Below are 16,975 nucleotides of genomic sequence, written 5' to 3'. Positions count from 1 at the left end.
AGCACAGGGCCCTGGGTTCGATCCACAGCACCACAAAAAAAAAAAAAAAAAAAAAAAAAACCTGAATAAGCTGAATATGTTATAATGCGTAAATAATACTGTACTGTACACTTTAAAAAGCTAGATTAAAAGGGCAGATATCATGTTATAGGATTTTTATGATCAAAAAAGAAAAAAAACTAAACAAATTTAAATATGCTTTAATTTCAATCATTTTCATAGGTAACCACTATAAATAATCAAATACTAAGATACTAGAACTGTAAGAATTCTTAACACCTAAGTTTTAAAAGTTACCTTTCATCATACCTGTTTCATTAGAGAATGTGCATAATCCAAATTACTTCTAAAAAGTCCAAATAATTATTACAATGTACTACTTACTATAGAATCTACTGCTATATTGTCTGAAAAGGATGTGTTACATTATACCAATCCTTTGAGTAACATTGGCTCTGAGGAAACTAATAAAATTTCTGTGAATTTTTCCAAAAAAAATATACCAGCCTTATTCTGTAATTTCTCCATATGGCAGAATTATAAGGAGCAAAGATCAATTGCTTATCAATGCCAAAACATATTAGTTGGTAATAAGCAATATGAACAGAATCTATTAGCAACTCTAATATAGGATATAACTGAAGGTTTGTTTTTTTTTTTTTTGGTCATGTGGCATGGTGATGGGGGCCTGTACTTTCAGTGACTTGATGAGCACAGGGTTCACAAGCTCAAGGCCAGCATCAGAAACATAGAAAGACCCTTAGCAATTTAGAAAGAAAAAAGAAAAAAGAAAAAGGCTGGGGATGTAGTTCAGTGATAAAGCACCCCTGGGGTCAATCCCCAGTACCAAAATAAACAAATCAAAAATTATTTAGAAAATAGTCTTCTAATCTGTTTTTTGTTGTTGTTGTTTTACTTTTTTTTTTTTTTTTTTTTTGCGGTGCTGGGGATCGAACCCAGGGCCTTGTGCTTGCAAGACAAGCACTCTACCAACTGAGCTATCTCCCCAGCCCTTACTATTTATTTTTTGGTACTGGGGATTGAACTCAGGGGCACTCAACCACTGAGCTACATTCCCAGCCCTATTTTGTATTTTATTCTGAGACAGTATCTCACTAAGTTGCTTAGTGCCTCACTATTGCTGAGGCTGGCTTTGAACTCTCAATCCTCCTGCCTCAGCTTCCCGAGCCGCTGGAATTATAGGTGAACCGCACTGTGACAGGCTTTTTTGATTTTGTTTCTGTTTAATTACACAGATAATAGTCTTCTATCATGTACTATTTCCCTTTTTAACTTACCCTATAGAATAAGCAAGAGTGGTCTTTAAAAAACATAAATTTCATCACATCATTCCCTGCTTAAAATCTTTCAATGGGCTGATGAACTTATAAATTGGAACTACTTAGGAAATAGTCTGGCATTATCTGGTAAAGCTTAAAATGTATATATCCCATAACCCAACAATTCCATCCCTGGATATAGTCCTATATAGAAACTCTTACAGGAGACAAATACAAGAATGTTTATAACAGCCTCCAATGGAAACAATCCAAATATCTATCAACAAGAAAATGGACATACAAATTTTAGTATATTTTCATACAATAGGAACAATGAATAGCAATAGAACTAAAGAGGTAACAACCACACACACCAAGATGAATCTCATATACATAATGTTAAATGAAAAGAGTCCAAGAGGCTACACAAGAGAATACACATTGTTTATGATCCCATTTGTAGAGTAAGTAAAAAACATGTCATATACATTGTAATACTAGAAGTTAGGAAGTGGCTAGAAGAACAAAGGAAGTGGGGTGCTAGTACTCTTCTCTGTTCTGAGCACTTGACACACAGGTATGGTCACTTTGTGAAATTCACCAAGCTATATCCATATTTGAAAATTTCTGTAGGTAACATTAACTTCAATTTTAAACACAAACACACAATGCATTCTGTAATGTACCCTACATATATCTAGCTCTACCTACCTCTCCAGGCACATCAGCCTCAAACGATCAGAGTTTTTTCCTGCAACAATCCATCAAATTTGCCAAATTCTTTGTCCTAGAGCCAAGCAAAGTACCTTAACCTAACACTCACCCTTTGAATTTCAGTTTGACTCATTTCCCTAAGACTCTCCTTGACTCCCTAATCCAAACTGGATTCTCCAAAGTTAGGTGTCACAGGCTTATTTTAATTTTAATCAAATTTTCATCATAAAACTACGCTGAACTAATTTAGAGAGAATGGAAAACTTCAATGATAGGTTACATGCATTATCTATTCCTAGTCAGTGTTCATACTGTTAAGTCTTAAAACTCAAAACCTACTCAAAATAGCAAATTTTGAAATAGTACATGTTCCCCTAGGAGAAAACTACAGATAAGATGTACAGCAGTTCCAAATCAATCTACTTATATTTACTAATTATTAACTATGTGCAAATCATTGAGCCAACATGGGAGGGGACTGCTGTGCACAGATCACTTATGAAAGGATGGAAGACATCTCCAAGTAGCTATTTTAAGTGGGGAAACAAAGTCAGGTGCAGTGAAGAGAACACCAATTGGCAGTGAGGGTGAGAAGAGAATGAGTACTCCTTCCTTGTGACACCCACAGCATCAATTCATTTGAATTACAAAATTAAGGCAGAAATATTAATTTTCTCACTCAACTGACACTTTCCAAAGCTACTTCAAGAAAAACTAAGTTTTGAAAACTTATCAAAAACTGTTGTATAGGGGCTGGGGAGATAGCTTAGTCGGTAGAGTGCTTGCCTTGCAAGCACAAGGCCCTGGGTTCAATCCCCAGCACCGCAAAAAAAAAAAAAAAAAAAAAAAAAAAAAAAAAAAATCATACACAAAAAGTCTTGTTCTCATACCATACTTAAAAATTAAAAATTCCTAGGCATTAAAAATACTGCAGGGCTGGGGATATAGCTCAGTTGGTAGAGTGCTTGCCTTTCAAGCACAAGGCCCTGGTTTCAGACCCCAGCACCAAAAAAAAAAAAAAAAAAAAAAAGGATGCAGCTGGGTTGGGGTTGTGACTCAAAGGTAAAGCCCTTGCCTGGCATGTGTGAGGCACTGAGTTCAATTCTCAGCACCACATATAAATAAATAAATAAAATAAAGGTCCATCAATAACCCAATAACCAAAAAAAAAAAAATACATGCAGCGAGGCATGGTGTCAAACACCTGTAATCCCAACAACTTGGGGGGCTGAGGCAGGAGGACTGCAAGTTCAAGACCACCCTCAGCAAATTATTGAGGCTCTAAGGATTTACTGAGACCCTGTCTCAAAATTAAAAAAAAAAAAAAAATAAGAAAAATATCTGGGAATGTGGCTTACTGGTTAAGCAACCAGAGTTCACTCCCAGTACCAAAAAAAAAAAAAAAAAAAAAGGCAAAAGAAAAAAAACCTGTGTTATATACATTATTTTCTGTATGCATGAAATATTTCAGAACTAAAAATGAAAAACTACCTTTATTTCTTAATACAATCAAAAAATTTAAAATGGTGAGGAACCAGAAGGTATAAGAAAATAGCACATGCCGAAGAGTTAGATTGAGTAATAAACTCTAGCACTTTAACAAGTTAACTATGCCATTAAGATTTTAGCACTGGGTTAATTATACAGGTTTTTTATATTAGGACATATCAAAAATGAACCTATAGGTTTACTAAAAAGAAGACTCAAAAAAATTGTGGATGTCTTATACTTAAACAAGTCAACAACAGAAAGAAAAAATATCTGAGAAAAGAACTTGCCTTTTTTGTTTTCCTTCTAAAAACAGTTGAAAGTAAAAGATTCTTTACCCAAGGTCTTGGTTTTAAGTATTTTATTTCAAGATTATATATTCTGGCATTTCAAATAAAAAGTCATGATATTTAGAGTTGGGGTTGTGGCTCAGTGATACAGCACTTGCCTGGCATGTGTGAGGCACTAGGTTCAATTCTCAGCACCACATATAAACAAATACATAAAATAAAGGTAAAAAAAATCTAAAAAAAAAATATTTAATTCTAATTATTCACAATCATATTATAATACTTCTAATATGTTAAAGAGGAAGTAAAATACCTGAAAGGAAGGGATAAAAATTTAAAAAGAGCCCGGTGCACTGGTGCAACCATGTAATCCCAGCGACTTTTGGGAGGCTGAGGCAAGAGGATCAAAAGTTCAAAGCTAACCTCAGCAACTCTGGGAAGCCCTAGGTAACTTAGCGAGACCCTGTCTCAAAATTAAAAAATCAAAAAAGGGCAGGGGATGTGGCTCAGTGCTTAAGCACCCTTGGGTTCAGTCCCCAGTACAAAAATAGAAAAAAAATTATAAAAAGTTAAGATACTTTGACTTACTGAAACCACAGAAGGCAGTTTTGAAAGAATACTGAGATCTTCTATCAAAGGTAACTTCAAGTGAGCAATAAGAGTATGAGATTTTTAGGTTGGAGATGTAGTTCAGTGGCAAAGCACTTGTCTTGCATGCACAAGGGCCTGTGTTCCAGCATCCCCCAAAAAAGGATTTTCAGGAGCAATACTATACAATTAACAATACAAGTTAAAACTCTTAGGACTAGGGATGTAGCTCAATGGTACAGGGCTTGTCCAGTACATGTGAGGCCCTGAGCTCAATCCCCAGTATCAGCAAAATGAAGAAAATAAATAAATCTCCTAGGTCACTTTAAAATAACTAACTAGACTGCAGTATATATTACTAGTAAAACATTACAGCAATTGTTTCAGTTTTCTAATCTTGGCCTAAACCTCATATTAATCACTGACCTCAGGTTAATTTAAGATTTTTCATACAATGTGTAAACACCATATTAAGCATTATCATACGGCAAAGTTACATGTGAATACATAAAAAGACAACTAACTTTTTAGTACTCATTGAACAAATTGCACCAAGTCCAGTGGATGAAAAGAAATGTAGATCAAGGTGAGGTGGAAGGGAGACTCTCAAAATTTATTCGCTTAGCCTAAACACAATGAAACAGCATATTTTCACACATACATTTGTGCCCATTTCAATGTTTAAAAGCTTTACAATTTCATTTTTTTGACAAGTAACTTGAAAACAAAACTGTTCTTGTACATAATGCAGATAGCTTAGTAAAAGCACTAATTACACATATAAGCAAAAAAATTGGAGGGCTTTTTAAAAGTTTTCTTTTCAAATCATAATCAAGAAGGCTTCTCCAACTCCCTGACTAGGTGAGATCCTCCAGTAATTCCTCCTTAGTATTTATCACAATTTTAACTTCCACGTTAAACAACCAGTTTACACAAATTAATGTGTCTCTCCCCTTAGACTGTATGCTACAAAAAAGCAAGCAGTTTTGTTTATGGCCCCTGGACAAACTACTAATATGTTGAATAAAATGAAAAAAGCTCCAAAAATGAATACGTCCTTTTTTTTTTTTTTTTTCTTTAAATGAAAGCAACGCGATTTCTGATTTTAGAAGTTATTGGTTCAAAGTAACTTAAAAAAATGGATTGACCGTTAGCCAAAAGTTTCAGTTTATTTAAAAGGCAAGCTTTGGGAAAGTAGGAAGGATACGGAGAGCACACAGTAGGCGCTCAAAGTATGCAGACCAAATGAAACCAAATGAAACGAATGCTACCATAAAATGAGCCAAATGAGCTCCAATCTAGAAGAGGCTGCCAACACACAGAAAGTTAACCAGCACCATGCCCACGCTTGTGCTTCCCACTAACTGTGGTTAGAATACTCTGATTTCCCTCCCTCTCTGCTTCCTAGGCCATTTCAACATCCCGAAGCGTTAAGTTAAAGAAATGGCTTAGGGCAGGAAATGAAAGTCAAGGCTTAAATCCGCGGGCACGAAACTCGGTCTTTGGAGTTTAAAACGCCCCCCGGGTTCAGACACCCTCTTCTATTTTTTCTCTCTCATTCTACAAGTGTCAACACTCCGTCCCAACGAGGGTCATGAAATCACAGAGTCACCGTATCCAGGTTAAAAAAAAAATTACGGGAATTCAATCAAGTTCATGACATAGGGAGAGTGACCAAGTCCCCCAGAATCCGGAACTGGGGGCTCCGGGTCACCCAACCTGCACGGAAGCGAGGTTGCCCCGGAGGAGCGCAGAGACCTGCTACCTTGGGCGGGGAGGCGGCGGCGGGCCCCCGCAGGGGCGGGGTCCGGGTGCCCAACCAGGGACTCCACAGCCGGTCGAGGAACGCCGGCAGAGGCTCCGACATGGCCAGGAGAGCGCGCGGCCGCCTGCAGGTGCTCGGGCCTCGCCGAGACCGGGAAGAGGCGGCGCCGCTCGCACTCCCCCGAGCCCCGGGCAGCCCGACAGGCCTAACCTGCTCCCTGCTCCCTGCTCCCAGTCCTGCCCGCCCGCCCCTTCCTTCCGCGACGCCGCGCCCGCCGTTGGCCGTCCGCCGCGCGCTCCGGGGTGAGAGCGGGAGATTGGAGCACCGGCCGCCGCGCACTCACCATTGTCAGCGCTGCCGCCGCCGCGTCCCCGCCACTTCACTCCTCTTCTCTCAGGAGAACTCCCAGCCCAGGCTCCCTCCGCCCGGCGCCCCGTCACGTGACCTCCAGCCGCCCGCCGCACGTGACCACCCCCTTCCTCGCTTCCCCTCTCCGGGCCTCTCTCCGCCCTGCTGGCCGGCCTGGCCCTGCAGGAGAGGCCGTTTGAAGGCGGGGCCTCGTGCTCCTCCTTCCAGGAGCGAGGAGGGGCTCCGCGGGTGACGTCGGGTGGGCGGGGCCCTGGCGGAAGTAAGTTCCCGGTTTCTCCGCGCCCGCTGTTCTTTCACGTGACTGGTAGTGAGCCGTCTGACTCTACGGGCACACCCAGTTCCTTTCCCCAGTGGAAGTTTGAGAGAGTCGGAAGGGTTTGTGCGGCAGGCGTTTTCCTTCGCTGGGTACTGGGTTGCCGAGGCCAATGAGAGACGTTACTCGAGGCCCCGCTTCCTTAGGCCTCGCAAGGGATGTGCTGTGTTAATGCGGACTTGGCGGGGTCTTCCACTTCGCTGGAGTTCAGCCCAGCTCCCCATCCCACCCCCACGGCTTCAGGGTTTTGGGAACTTATCAGCTTCTCGCCTCTGAAGAGATCAATAGGGAAAACGTCTTGAGTACCACATCCGTTGCTTCCTAAAGTCCACGGGTAGTTCGTGACCCAGCCATAGAGGAAAATGTCAGATCGACTGTTACAGCTCTTCTTTGGGGGTGAGGCGGACCTTCCAAAGAAGTCCAGCGAGGCTGCGGATGACTTCTCTGACTTTAACTGTGTACTAGTCATTATAATGTAAGCTTGGAAGATCTCCAGATGAATGAAATGATGTTTGGAGTCTCAAAAATTGTTGAACCGGCCTGGGGATATAGCTCAGTTGGTAGAGTGCTTGGGGCAAGCACAAGGCCCTGGGTTCAATCCCCAGCACCGCAAAAAAATAAAATTAAATTAAATAATTTGTTGAACCACTACAGTGCACTCTATACATAATCAAAAAAGAAAATAAGAGATTATTCCATATAACAAAACAAAAATCAAGATGGGGAAGCAGGACTGTAAAGCAAGTCTCAAATTTAATAAAAGGATTAAAATCAGAGTAGGGGCTCCAGTAGTTAACAAAAAATAGCTAGAAAGTCCCACAAATAATTAGAAACCAAGCAATTCGAAATCTCTAGGTCAAAGAAGAGATCAATAGAAGTTTAAAATTAGTTCGATCTAAAAGATACTAGGTAATACAACGTATAAAACTTTGTAGGATAGAACTGAATTAGGACTTTTGGGGAATCTAGTTTAAATGCTTGTTATCTGAAAAAAGGTTAAAAACCAGTAATCTAGGACTGGGGAGATAGCTCAGATGGTAGAGTGCCTACCTCACAAGCACAAAGCCCTGGGTTCAATCCCCAGCACTGAAGAAAAAAAAAAAAATCAGAACTCTTTTTCACTAAATCGGGAGTATTTTTTTTTTTAAAGCAAATTAGCATGTGAATGGAGAAAGTATTAGCTCAATTTTGTTGTGCTAAAACTGTGCTAAAAAAAAGGTTTTTTCCCCCTTTTCTTCCTTAAGAAAAGCCCTTTTCTGGGCTGGGTATATAACTCAGTTGGTAGAGTGCTTCCCTTGAAATCTCAAGGCCCTGGGCTCAATCCTCTTTTCTAAAAAGGAAACCCTTTTCATCCAAGGACTTTGAGGAGAGTACCAAAATACTCAGTGAGGAAATGATCGTCTCCTCAAAAATGATGTTGGGAAAACTGAATACCCATATGAATTTAGACTCTTATCTTACACTGGTACAAAGATGAACTCAGAATAGATTGAAGACAGACATAGTTTCCAAACCAAAAAGTGCCTAGAACAACACATAGGAGGAAAGCCTCGACTTGGCCTCATGACTTTGGACTTAATGGTTCCTTGGATATGACATCATATGCACAACCAACAAAAGCAAAATCAACCAAATGGGACAACATCAAAGTTTAAAACTTTTGTGTGTCAAAGGACACAATCAACAGAAACAACCTATGGAATAGGAAAGAAAAATTGCACATCATATATTTTATAAAGGGTTGATATCCATATATGGAAGGAACTCCTCTGTATCTCATTTTATTCATTAATCATAATGATTTTGTGTGTGTGTGTGTGTGTGTGTGTGTGTGTATAGGGGGTTACTTGGGAACAAACCCAGGGCCTCACACATGCTGGGCAAGCACTCTACCACTGAGCTATACCCCCAGCCCAGTCATGAATTTGAAATCTGTTTATGTTGTTCTGTGTATCACTAGTTTGGTCCTTTTCATTGCTTAGTAGTTTCCCACTGTGTAAACCAACCACAGAACAGTTACCTATTTTCTTGTTAATAGACATCGGTTTTTACCAGTTTTTTTCCCTACTGTGAACAAAGGTCTATTAACATTTGTGTACAAATGTTTTCGGAATATAACAAAATGGAATTTCTGGGTAGGTAGAAATGTATTTAATTTTATAAGGAACTTTTCAGGGGAGTTAGCTCAGTGATAGAGTACTTGCCTAGCATGTGCAAGCATCCGGGTATGGGGGGGAGGAAGATTACTTTCTAAGTAGTTCTGTCATTTTACCCATCAGCAGTGTATAAAAATTAAGTATCTCTACATCTATATTTTCAATATCAGTCATTCTTCAATATGATTACCTTGCTGTGATTTTAATTTGCTTTTTTTTTTGGTGGGGGGGGTTCTGGGGATTGAACCCAGGGCCTTCTACCAACTGAGCTATATCCCCAGCCCTAATTTGCCTTTTTTTAATAATCAATAATACTGAACTCTTTTTCGTGTGCTTATGAACCTCCGTTGTGAAGTATCTACAAAGATTTGCCAATTTTTAGTTGGAATATTTGTTTTCTTTTTATTGAGTTACAGTTTATTAAGTATTTTGAATGCAAGTCCTGTATCATATATTAGTTGCAAATATTTTCTCCTAGTCTGTTGCTCACCTATTTGTTTTCCTAATGATGTTCATTGATGACTCAAGAATTTCGACTTTTACATTTAGGCGTGTGATCCATCTCAAATTAAATTTTTCAAATAGTGTAAGATAAGATTTGAAAACTTTTTGAGTCCAAGTGGTTCCAGCACCATTTTTTGTTTGTTTGTTTGTTTTTGTTTTGGATGGTTTGTTGTTGTTTTAATGAAGCATCTATGTTTTTTTCACAAACATATTTATTTATTTCTATGTGGTGCTGAGGATTGAACCCAGTGCCTCACACATGCTAGGCAAGCACTCTACCCCTGAGCTATGACCACAGGCTGTGTTTCTTGTTTTTGTTTGTGGTACTGAAGATAAAACCCAGGAGTGCTTTACCACTGAGCTATACCCCCAGCCCTTTTTACTTTTTATTTGGAGACAGGGTCTCACTAAGTTGCCCAGGCCATCCTCAAACTTGTGATTCTCCTGCCTCAGCCTCTCAAGTGGCTAGGATTACAACCATGTGCCACTGTGCTCAGCTTAACACCATTTGTTTAAAATCCTTTCCCATTAAATTGCTTGGTGTCTACCAAAGATCTATTGAATATATAATGGTGGGTCTATTTCTGGACTTTTATTCTGTTATATTGATCTATTTGTCTCTTTATGCAATGTCATACTGTCTTGATAAGTAAAGCTTTGTAGTAAGCTTTGTACTTAGGAAATGTAACTACCCCAACTTATTCTTTTTCAAGAATGATTTGGTTATTCTAAGTTCTTTGTATGTCACTATACATCTTTGAATTGTCAATACACTTCTACCAAAAAAAAAAAAGTCTGCTCTGAGTTTGGGATTGAGTGGAGCCTACTGGGTGAAAACTAGTATCTTAACCATGTTAGATGTTCTAATCCATGAACATTGTGTATATCTGTATTTATTTAGGTCTTATTTAATTTCTCTCAGCAACATTTTGTAGTTTTCAGTGTCTTGTTCATTTTTTGCTAGATTTATATTATCTAAGCATTTTTTTTTTTTTTTTTTTTTTTTTTTTTTTTGGCGGTGCTGGGGATCGAACCCAGGGCCTTGTGCTTGCAAGGCAAGCACTCTACCGACTGAGCTATCTCCCCAGCCCCAGCATTTATATTTTTGACACTCATAAATGGAATTTAAATTTTTTATTTTTCTATCGGTCATTGTTTGAGCTTATGTTATACGTGTGCATGTGTGTGACTTTTCTCTCCCCTCATTTCTTGGATCTTATTTATTTATTTATTTATTTTATTTTATTTTATTTTTTTTTTACTGGGGATTGAACCCAAGGCCCCATAATCACTGAGCCATATCCCCAGCCCTTGTTATTTTTTATTTTGAGGCAAGGTCTCACTAAGTTGCTTAGCATCTCACTAAGTTTCTGAGGCTGCTCTTAAACTTGCCATCCTTCTGCCTCAGCCTCCAGAGTCCCTGAGATTACAGGTGGGTGCCACCATGCCTGTTCTTTTTTTTCAATCTTCTGTCAGTCATATATTGGGTTTTCTGAATTCATTGTTATTTTCTTATTTTTCTTTTCTGTTTTCTCTGTCTTTTTGTTCTCCCATCTACATGATTTTTCTAATTTCATGGTCCAAACCTTGTAATGACTTTTATTCTGTTTTATGATAGCCATCTTCTAATATGGTCCTCAAAGACTTTGCCTTCCAGTATTTATACCATCACATAATCTCAAATTCTGTCAAGGTTGCTTTATGTAATCAACAGACTAAAGTGGCAGCTTCTGACTTTCTTTCTCTTGGATCATTCATTCCTAAAGAAGTCAGGTAGCCCAGGTCATATGGCCCAATGGAGAGGTCCAAGTAAGAAATGAGACCTCCTGTGAATGGCAAGACCAACTTGCCAGCAATATGAGTGCACCGTTTTGCAAAGTGAACGTCCCTTCGTAGTCAAGTCTTCAGATGATCACAGTCCCAGCTGGCATCCTGACTGCAATTTCACGAGAGACTGCCTTTACAGAACCACCCAAGTAATCTCCCAAATTTCTGATCCACAGAAACTACGAAATTAAAAAAAAAAAAAAAAGCTTACAGTTTTTTTTTTCTAATTTTTTAAGTTGTAGTTGTACACATATTTTACTTATTTTTATGTGGTGTTGAGGATCAAACCCAGTGCCTTGAATGTGCTAGATGAGCACTCTACTGGCTGAGCCACAAACCCAGTCCAAGTTTATTGTTTTAAGCCACTAAGTTTTTTGGTAATTTATTGCACAGCAATATGTAACTAATGCATACTTTTACATTTTTAATTTCCAAGAGCTCTTTCTTATTCTCTGAAAGTCCTATTTAATTAACATTTTGTACATTTGAATGTAGAGAAACAAAATATCCAATAATCAACATGCAGATGTCTAAAAATGTGGATTTGTGTATAAGTCATTGATGTAATTTCCTCTGTAACAAATCATGTATAAGTAGCTGAGATATTCTGATAGTAAAGTTCCTAACTGGGTATGATGGAGCACACCTGTAATTCCAGTGGCTTGGGAGAAAGGCAGAAGGATCTCGGGTTCAAAACCAGCCTCAGCAACTTAGCAAGACCCTGTTTCTGAATAACAAGTAAAAAGGGCTGGGGATGTGGTTAAGCACAGTGGTTAAGCACCTCTGGGTTCAATCCCCTATGCCAATAAATAAATAAATAAAATAAATAAAGTAAGTTCCTACTTCCCTTAGATTAATGATAGATTACGCTATATCATTTTATGGTAAAACATAATTGATAGGACTTCAATCCAGAAATAATCATAAGTTTGGTGCAGTGGTTCTCTAGAAAAGTCTTCTCCCTAGTGAACATCTGACAATGGCTGGAGATGTCCTGATTGTCAGATTTAAGGGAAGGATGCTACTTGAGCGTAGAGATCAGGAATGCTACTAGACATTCCACAGAACAACAGGTCAGTCCTCTACAACAAAGGAATATCCTGTCCAAAATGCCAATAATGACTGGCTAAGAAACCCTGGTTCAGTAAAAACTTAAGAAGATGAGAGTTCTGAAAGATCAATTGTATTAATATTTTAAACAGTGACTTAAACAGTGAAATGAACAACATGCTGAGGAAATAAAGACAAAATACTTTTGCACAATCAATCATTCCCTTCTCTTTGCTGCCTTAGCATTTTTGTTCATAATTGTTATAGATCTGAAAAAATATCTATTGAAATAAACCAATCCCAAAAAACCAAAGGCTGAATGTTTTCTCTGATAAGCAGATGCTGATCCATAGTGGGGGGCAAGTAGGGGAAAATGAAGATTATGCAGAGGGCAGTGGGAGAAGGACTGGGATGGTGGGAATGGGAAGGACGGTAGAATGAGGCAGACTAATTACCCTATACACATATGAAAAAAAGTTTTTTAAATAAAATAATGAATTTCAATAAAAAATAAATAAAATGGTTAAAATGGCAAATTTTGCTATATATATATTTAACCATAATTTTAAAACATTAATAATATAATGTAATATGTTTAAACCATTGAATTGTATACTATGTGAATTTTATATTATGTGAATTATATGTCATTAAATCTGGTTTTGGAAACTGAAAAAAATATATAATATAAAATGTATTGCAGTTTTTTTTTTTTCTATTGTGAGTAGTCTGAACAGTTCATTCCTTTGTCTTCAGAGGGTTTTGTTGATTATAAAATATCAGACAAGAAGAGTGACTATGAATTAGTTACTCAATAGTAAAAATTGGAAGAAGCCTCCAAACCTACACCCCCCACCCCGAAAATATAATTTCTTTTTCATCCTTTTTGGAACTGGGGATCGAACCCAGGGTTTTACGAATGCAAGACAAGTGCTTTGCTGCTGAGCTACATCCCAGCCCTCCAAAAATTTAATTTTTAAAATTAGGGTAAACTGGGCACAATGGTGCACACCTATAATCCCAGGAGCTTGGGAGGCTGAGGGGAGGATCCCAAGTTCAAAACCAGTCTCAGCAATTTAGCAAGACCCTAAGCAACTCAGTGAGACCCTGACTCTCAATAAAATATAAAAAGAGGCTGGGGATGTGATTCCAGTAAAGTGCCCCTGGGTTCAATCCCCAGGACAAAAAAAAAAAAAAAAATTAGGATAAATGATTTATTTGCAAATAGAACCCAAGGTAAAAAGCAAGAATTAGAACCCAGATGGATTATATACTATTTCCCCTCTGCCTGATAATATTTACTTCCCTCTCTCTACCTTTCTATTTACTGGCAAGACCAACTGACATTTTACATTCAATTCCTTTGTTTCCCTCTGTATTCTCAGCGCCTCACATATGGGTAGAACCTTTAAACTGATCTTTAGAAGTAGCTGTAACATATTTTCATAATTATATATATATATATATACACATGGATATATATATATATATATATATATATATTTTTTTTTTTTTTTTGTGGTGCTGGAGATTGAACCCAGGGCCTTGTGCTTGCAAAGCAAGTACTTTACCAACTGAGCTATATCCTCAGTCCCCTAATTATAATTTGTTAGGGGTTGACTATGTGTCAGACACCTAACCATGTCACATACACTGCTTTCTTTCTTTCTTATCCACAAACCTAAGGGCAAGTATAGCTAGCCTGCTATACAAACAATGATAATGACTCAAAATAATGATTAACTTATAACCACCAACAACAAAAAGATAGAAATATTCTGCATTTCCTTGTGCGCTTAAGATCTTAATAAAAACAACTTTTTTTTTTTTTTTTGGTGCTGGGGATTGAACCCAGGACCTTGCACATGCGAGGCAGGCACTCTACCAACTGAGCTATATCCCCAGTCCCTAAGAACAACTTTTTTATTTTATTTTGGTGCTGGGGTGCCAGAGGTACTCTACTATTGAGCCATATTTCCAGTCCTTTTTATTTTTAATTTTGAGACAGGATCTCTCTTAAGTTACTGAGGGTCCCACTAAATTGCTGATGCTGGCCTTGAACTTGCAATCCTGTCTCAGTTTCCTGAGACACTGGGATTACGTGTATGAGTCTCTGCATCTGGCAAAAATGTAATTTTTTTATATAATTAATCTAGACTATCTACCTCCCCTTTCAATGTATAAAATCTAGCCTTAAGTTGGGAACATAAAGCACTATGCATATTTTCTAAAACATGCCTTCTTTTCTCTGCTGCACTATACTTGTTATAAGAGTCAAAAATTGATCTCGTAATCATAACATCCTACTGGGCAAAAAATTTCACTAAGTTCTTGTTAAAAAATAACAGATTTACTAATGGAAAGATTAGAGTAGAATTTAACAGCTGTCATAAAGATGCTTTCTTTGAGTTAGATTTTGTGACAGGTGGACTCAGATGAAGAATAACATGGGGATATTTATTAGGGAGTGGTCTTAGGATCAACGCCTATGCAGACTAGAAGGAAGAAGGATCAGGCAGGAGTAAATTGAGCTATCGTGAAATGGCAAAAAGGCTTCTGCTGATGTCATAGAGCGTCTGGAAGCTGAGACATCCCTTCAGAGTTGTTTCAATTGGGGCATGAGGCCTGAGCGGTTAGTACCCCCACACTGATGAGTCTTTGGCTGCAAGCTGTCCAGAGAAAGTACCCTGACTTCGAATGAGATGGTTCTCTTCACCTAAGAGCTTGCAACCATCAGCCAACCTTTCCAGAAGCTGGAGGAATAAGTCTTCCAGTCCTGAAGAGGGAATCTGAGCAACACAGTCCAGCATCCATACAAGTTCATCCCTGCCACTCACCTCCTTCAAGATACTGAAAGACTCTTTTCATGGGAAAAATTTATGAGCGGGAGCTTAAGTGGAATGTAGGGCAGGCTGCTGCCTATGCAGCGCCTATCAAGACTAGAGTTGATAGTTGTGCGCCTTGTGACACACTCCTGTGATCCCAGTGGTGCAGGAAGCTGAGGCAGGAGGATCGCAAGTTTGAGGACAGCCTTGGCAATTTAGCGAGGTCCTCAGTAACCTAGCGAGATTCTATCTGAAAATAGAAAAAGGCTGGGACTGTGACTCAGTGGTAAAACACCCCTGGGTTCAATCTTTAATGTCCCTACCCCCCCCCAAAAAAAAATACTATAGCTTATCAAATTTCTTCTCTATTCTATTGTTAATTACCTGTTTTTGTTTCTCATCTGGCTAACACTGGTGTTTGATTGGAGGACTGACCCAGATCTTCAAATATGAGGATCTGAGCTAATGGTCCTTCCCAGACCTGACTGCTGAATTTATCCATTTATCATCTGAACTGGGTAAGGAAGTACTAAAAGAAGCCTCAGTATATCACCTGAGTGTGAAACACAGTCTCTTCTGTCCCCACCGTGAAGCAGTAGCCTTACTTCCCAGTCATGATCAGGTCTGTAACCCCACCAAGACAGTGACTTTTCTTGACTCATTCCTTGGCACAAAGAGCTTAAAGAACCATACTTAATGTTCTTTAGGACTCTTTTTATTTTTTACAGTTTAACCACTGAACCCTTTTTTATATTTTATTTAGAGACAGGGTCTTGCTGAGTTGCTTAGAGCCTTGGCTAAGTTACTGAGGTTGACTCTGAACTTGTGATCCTCCTACCTTAGCCTCCCAAGCCACTGGAATTCAATAGGACTCTTAAGGTATCCCCCAGTGGAAATATATCCCCAAAGAACCATAATATCTAAATCTGCAAAACAACATTGCAGTGATGGGAAGCTAGGTTTGATGCAAAATGAGTCCTCTCCTACTTTCACTCCTTAGTTCTTGGACCCACATATTCTACCTATTAAGGACACAGCATCATGCAATTTTTTAAAAGTTGATTGAGCATGTATTCTGCATTCTGGAGGCTGGTGTTCCAAGTCAGGTGATGCAGTACATAATAAACTCAGTGGGTTCCACAGTCATGTGCCCACTGCTGCATCTCCTTTTGTAACATTATGATGCAATGTTCTATGCAAATCCTGTTGGTGAATCAAACATTCTGTAAGCACTTAGGTATTAATGTGCTGGAGACCCCATGGGACAGGAAAGGCAAACCTGTACCTGAAATACATGTCTGTTCCTGTATACAAAGCCCTTGAGCCTCCAGGATAGGAGCCTGCTATAGTCAATTTGCCACCCGGGGCTCTTTCAGAGATGGTACCCTATCAGTGGCTCAGGGGTGACCTCTGTTGCTAGCATATTGGACATTTGGCAGCATCAATAGCTAGCTGGCCAATGGGAGTTTCCATTCCTGCCACTTCATGAGCTCATTGTGATCCGTGACAGAGACTGACATCTGCCCAAGTCATTTTATCGGATAGTTTACTGCCTCTTCTGCAATGGTTACTTTCTGATAGGCATTAACATCCAATACAAAGATCTTCACACTTCTTGACATCTCTCAGTGATCTATACACATGCCTTTAACCCAGACTTCTTAACTCCCAGTCTTCTTTCTGTTTAGGCTCCTGACCAACTGACACCAACATTCACCACTGTCCATGAAACTGCTTATGTCCCAACCTCAGGTTGCTCTTCTTTCCACTTGTAAGAGGTGACCCACAACAACCCCTGAAGCTCCG

General features: G+C 38.9%; 1 protein-coding gene across 2 annotated transcripts in view; it reads right to left on the bottom strand.

Moving 5' to 3' along the window:
* Vps26a (VPS26 retromer complex component A) overlaps window positions 1–6,623 on the bottom strand; it is a 35,317-nt gene extending 28,694 nt beyond the window's left edge. The window contains exon 1 of one of the 2 annotated variants that reach the window (XM_047553277.1): window positions 6,469–6,623. In XM_047553277.1, coding sequence (XP_047409233.1) covers window positions 6,469–6,471 — 3 coding nt within the window. In that variant the 5' untranslated portion in view covers window positions 6,472–6,623. Of the gene's footprint in view, window positions 1–6,125; window positions 6,270–6,468 lie in introns of those variants that run through there. The other variant, XM_047553275.1, reaches the window with a different exon arrangement.
* Window positions 6,624–16,975: the final 10,352 nt, after the last annotated feature.

The sequence above is a fragment of the Sciurus carolinensis genome, chromosome 5 (genome assembly GCF_902686445.1).
Source record: "Sciurus carolinensis chromosome 5, mSciCar1.2, whole genome shotgun sequence".
NCBI lineage: Eukaryota > Metazoa > Chordata > Mammalia > Rodentia > Sciuridae > Sciurus > Sciurus carolinensis.
The sequence above is the reverse complement of the archived record's forward strand: the minus strand, read 5'-3'. Positions and strand labels throughout refer to the sequence as shown.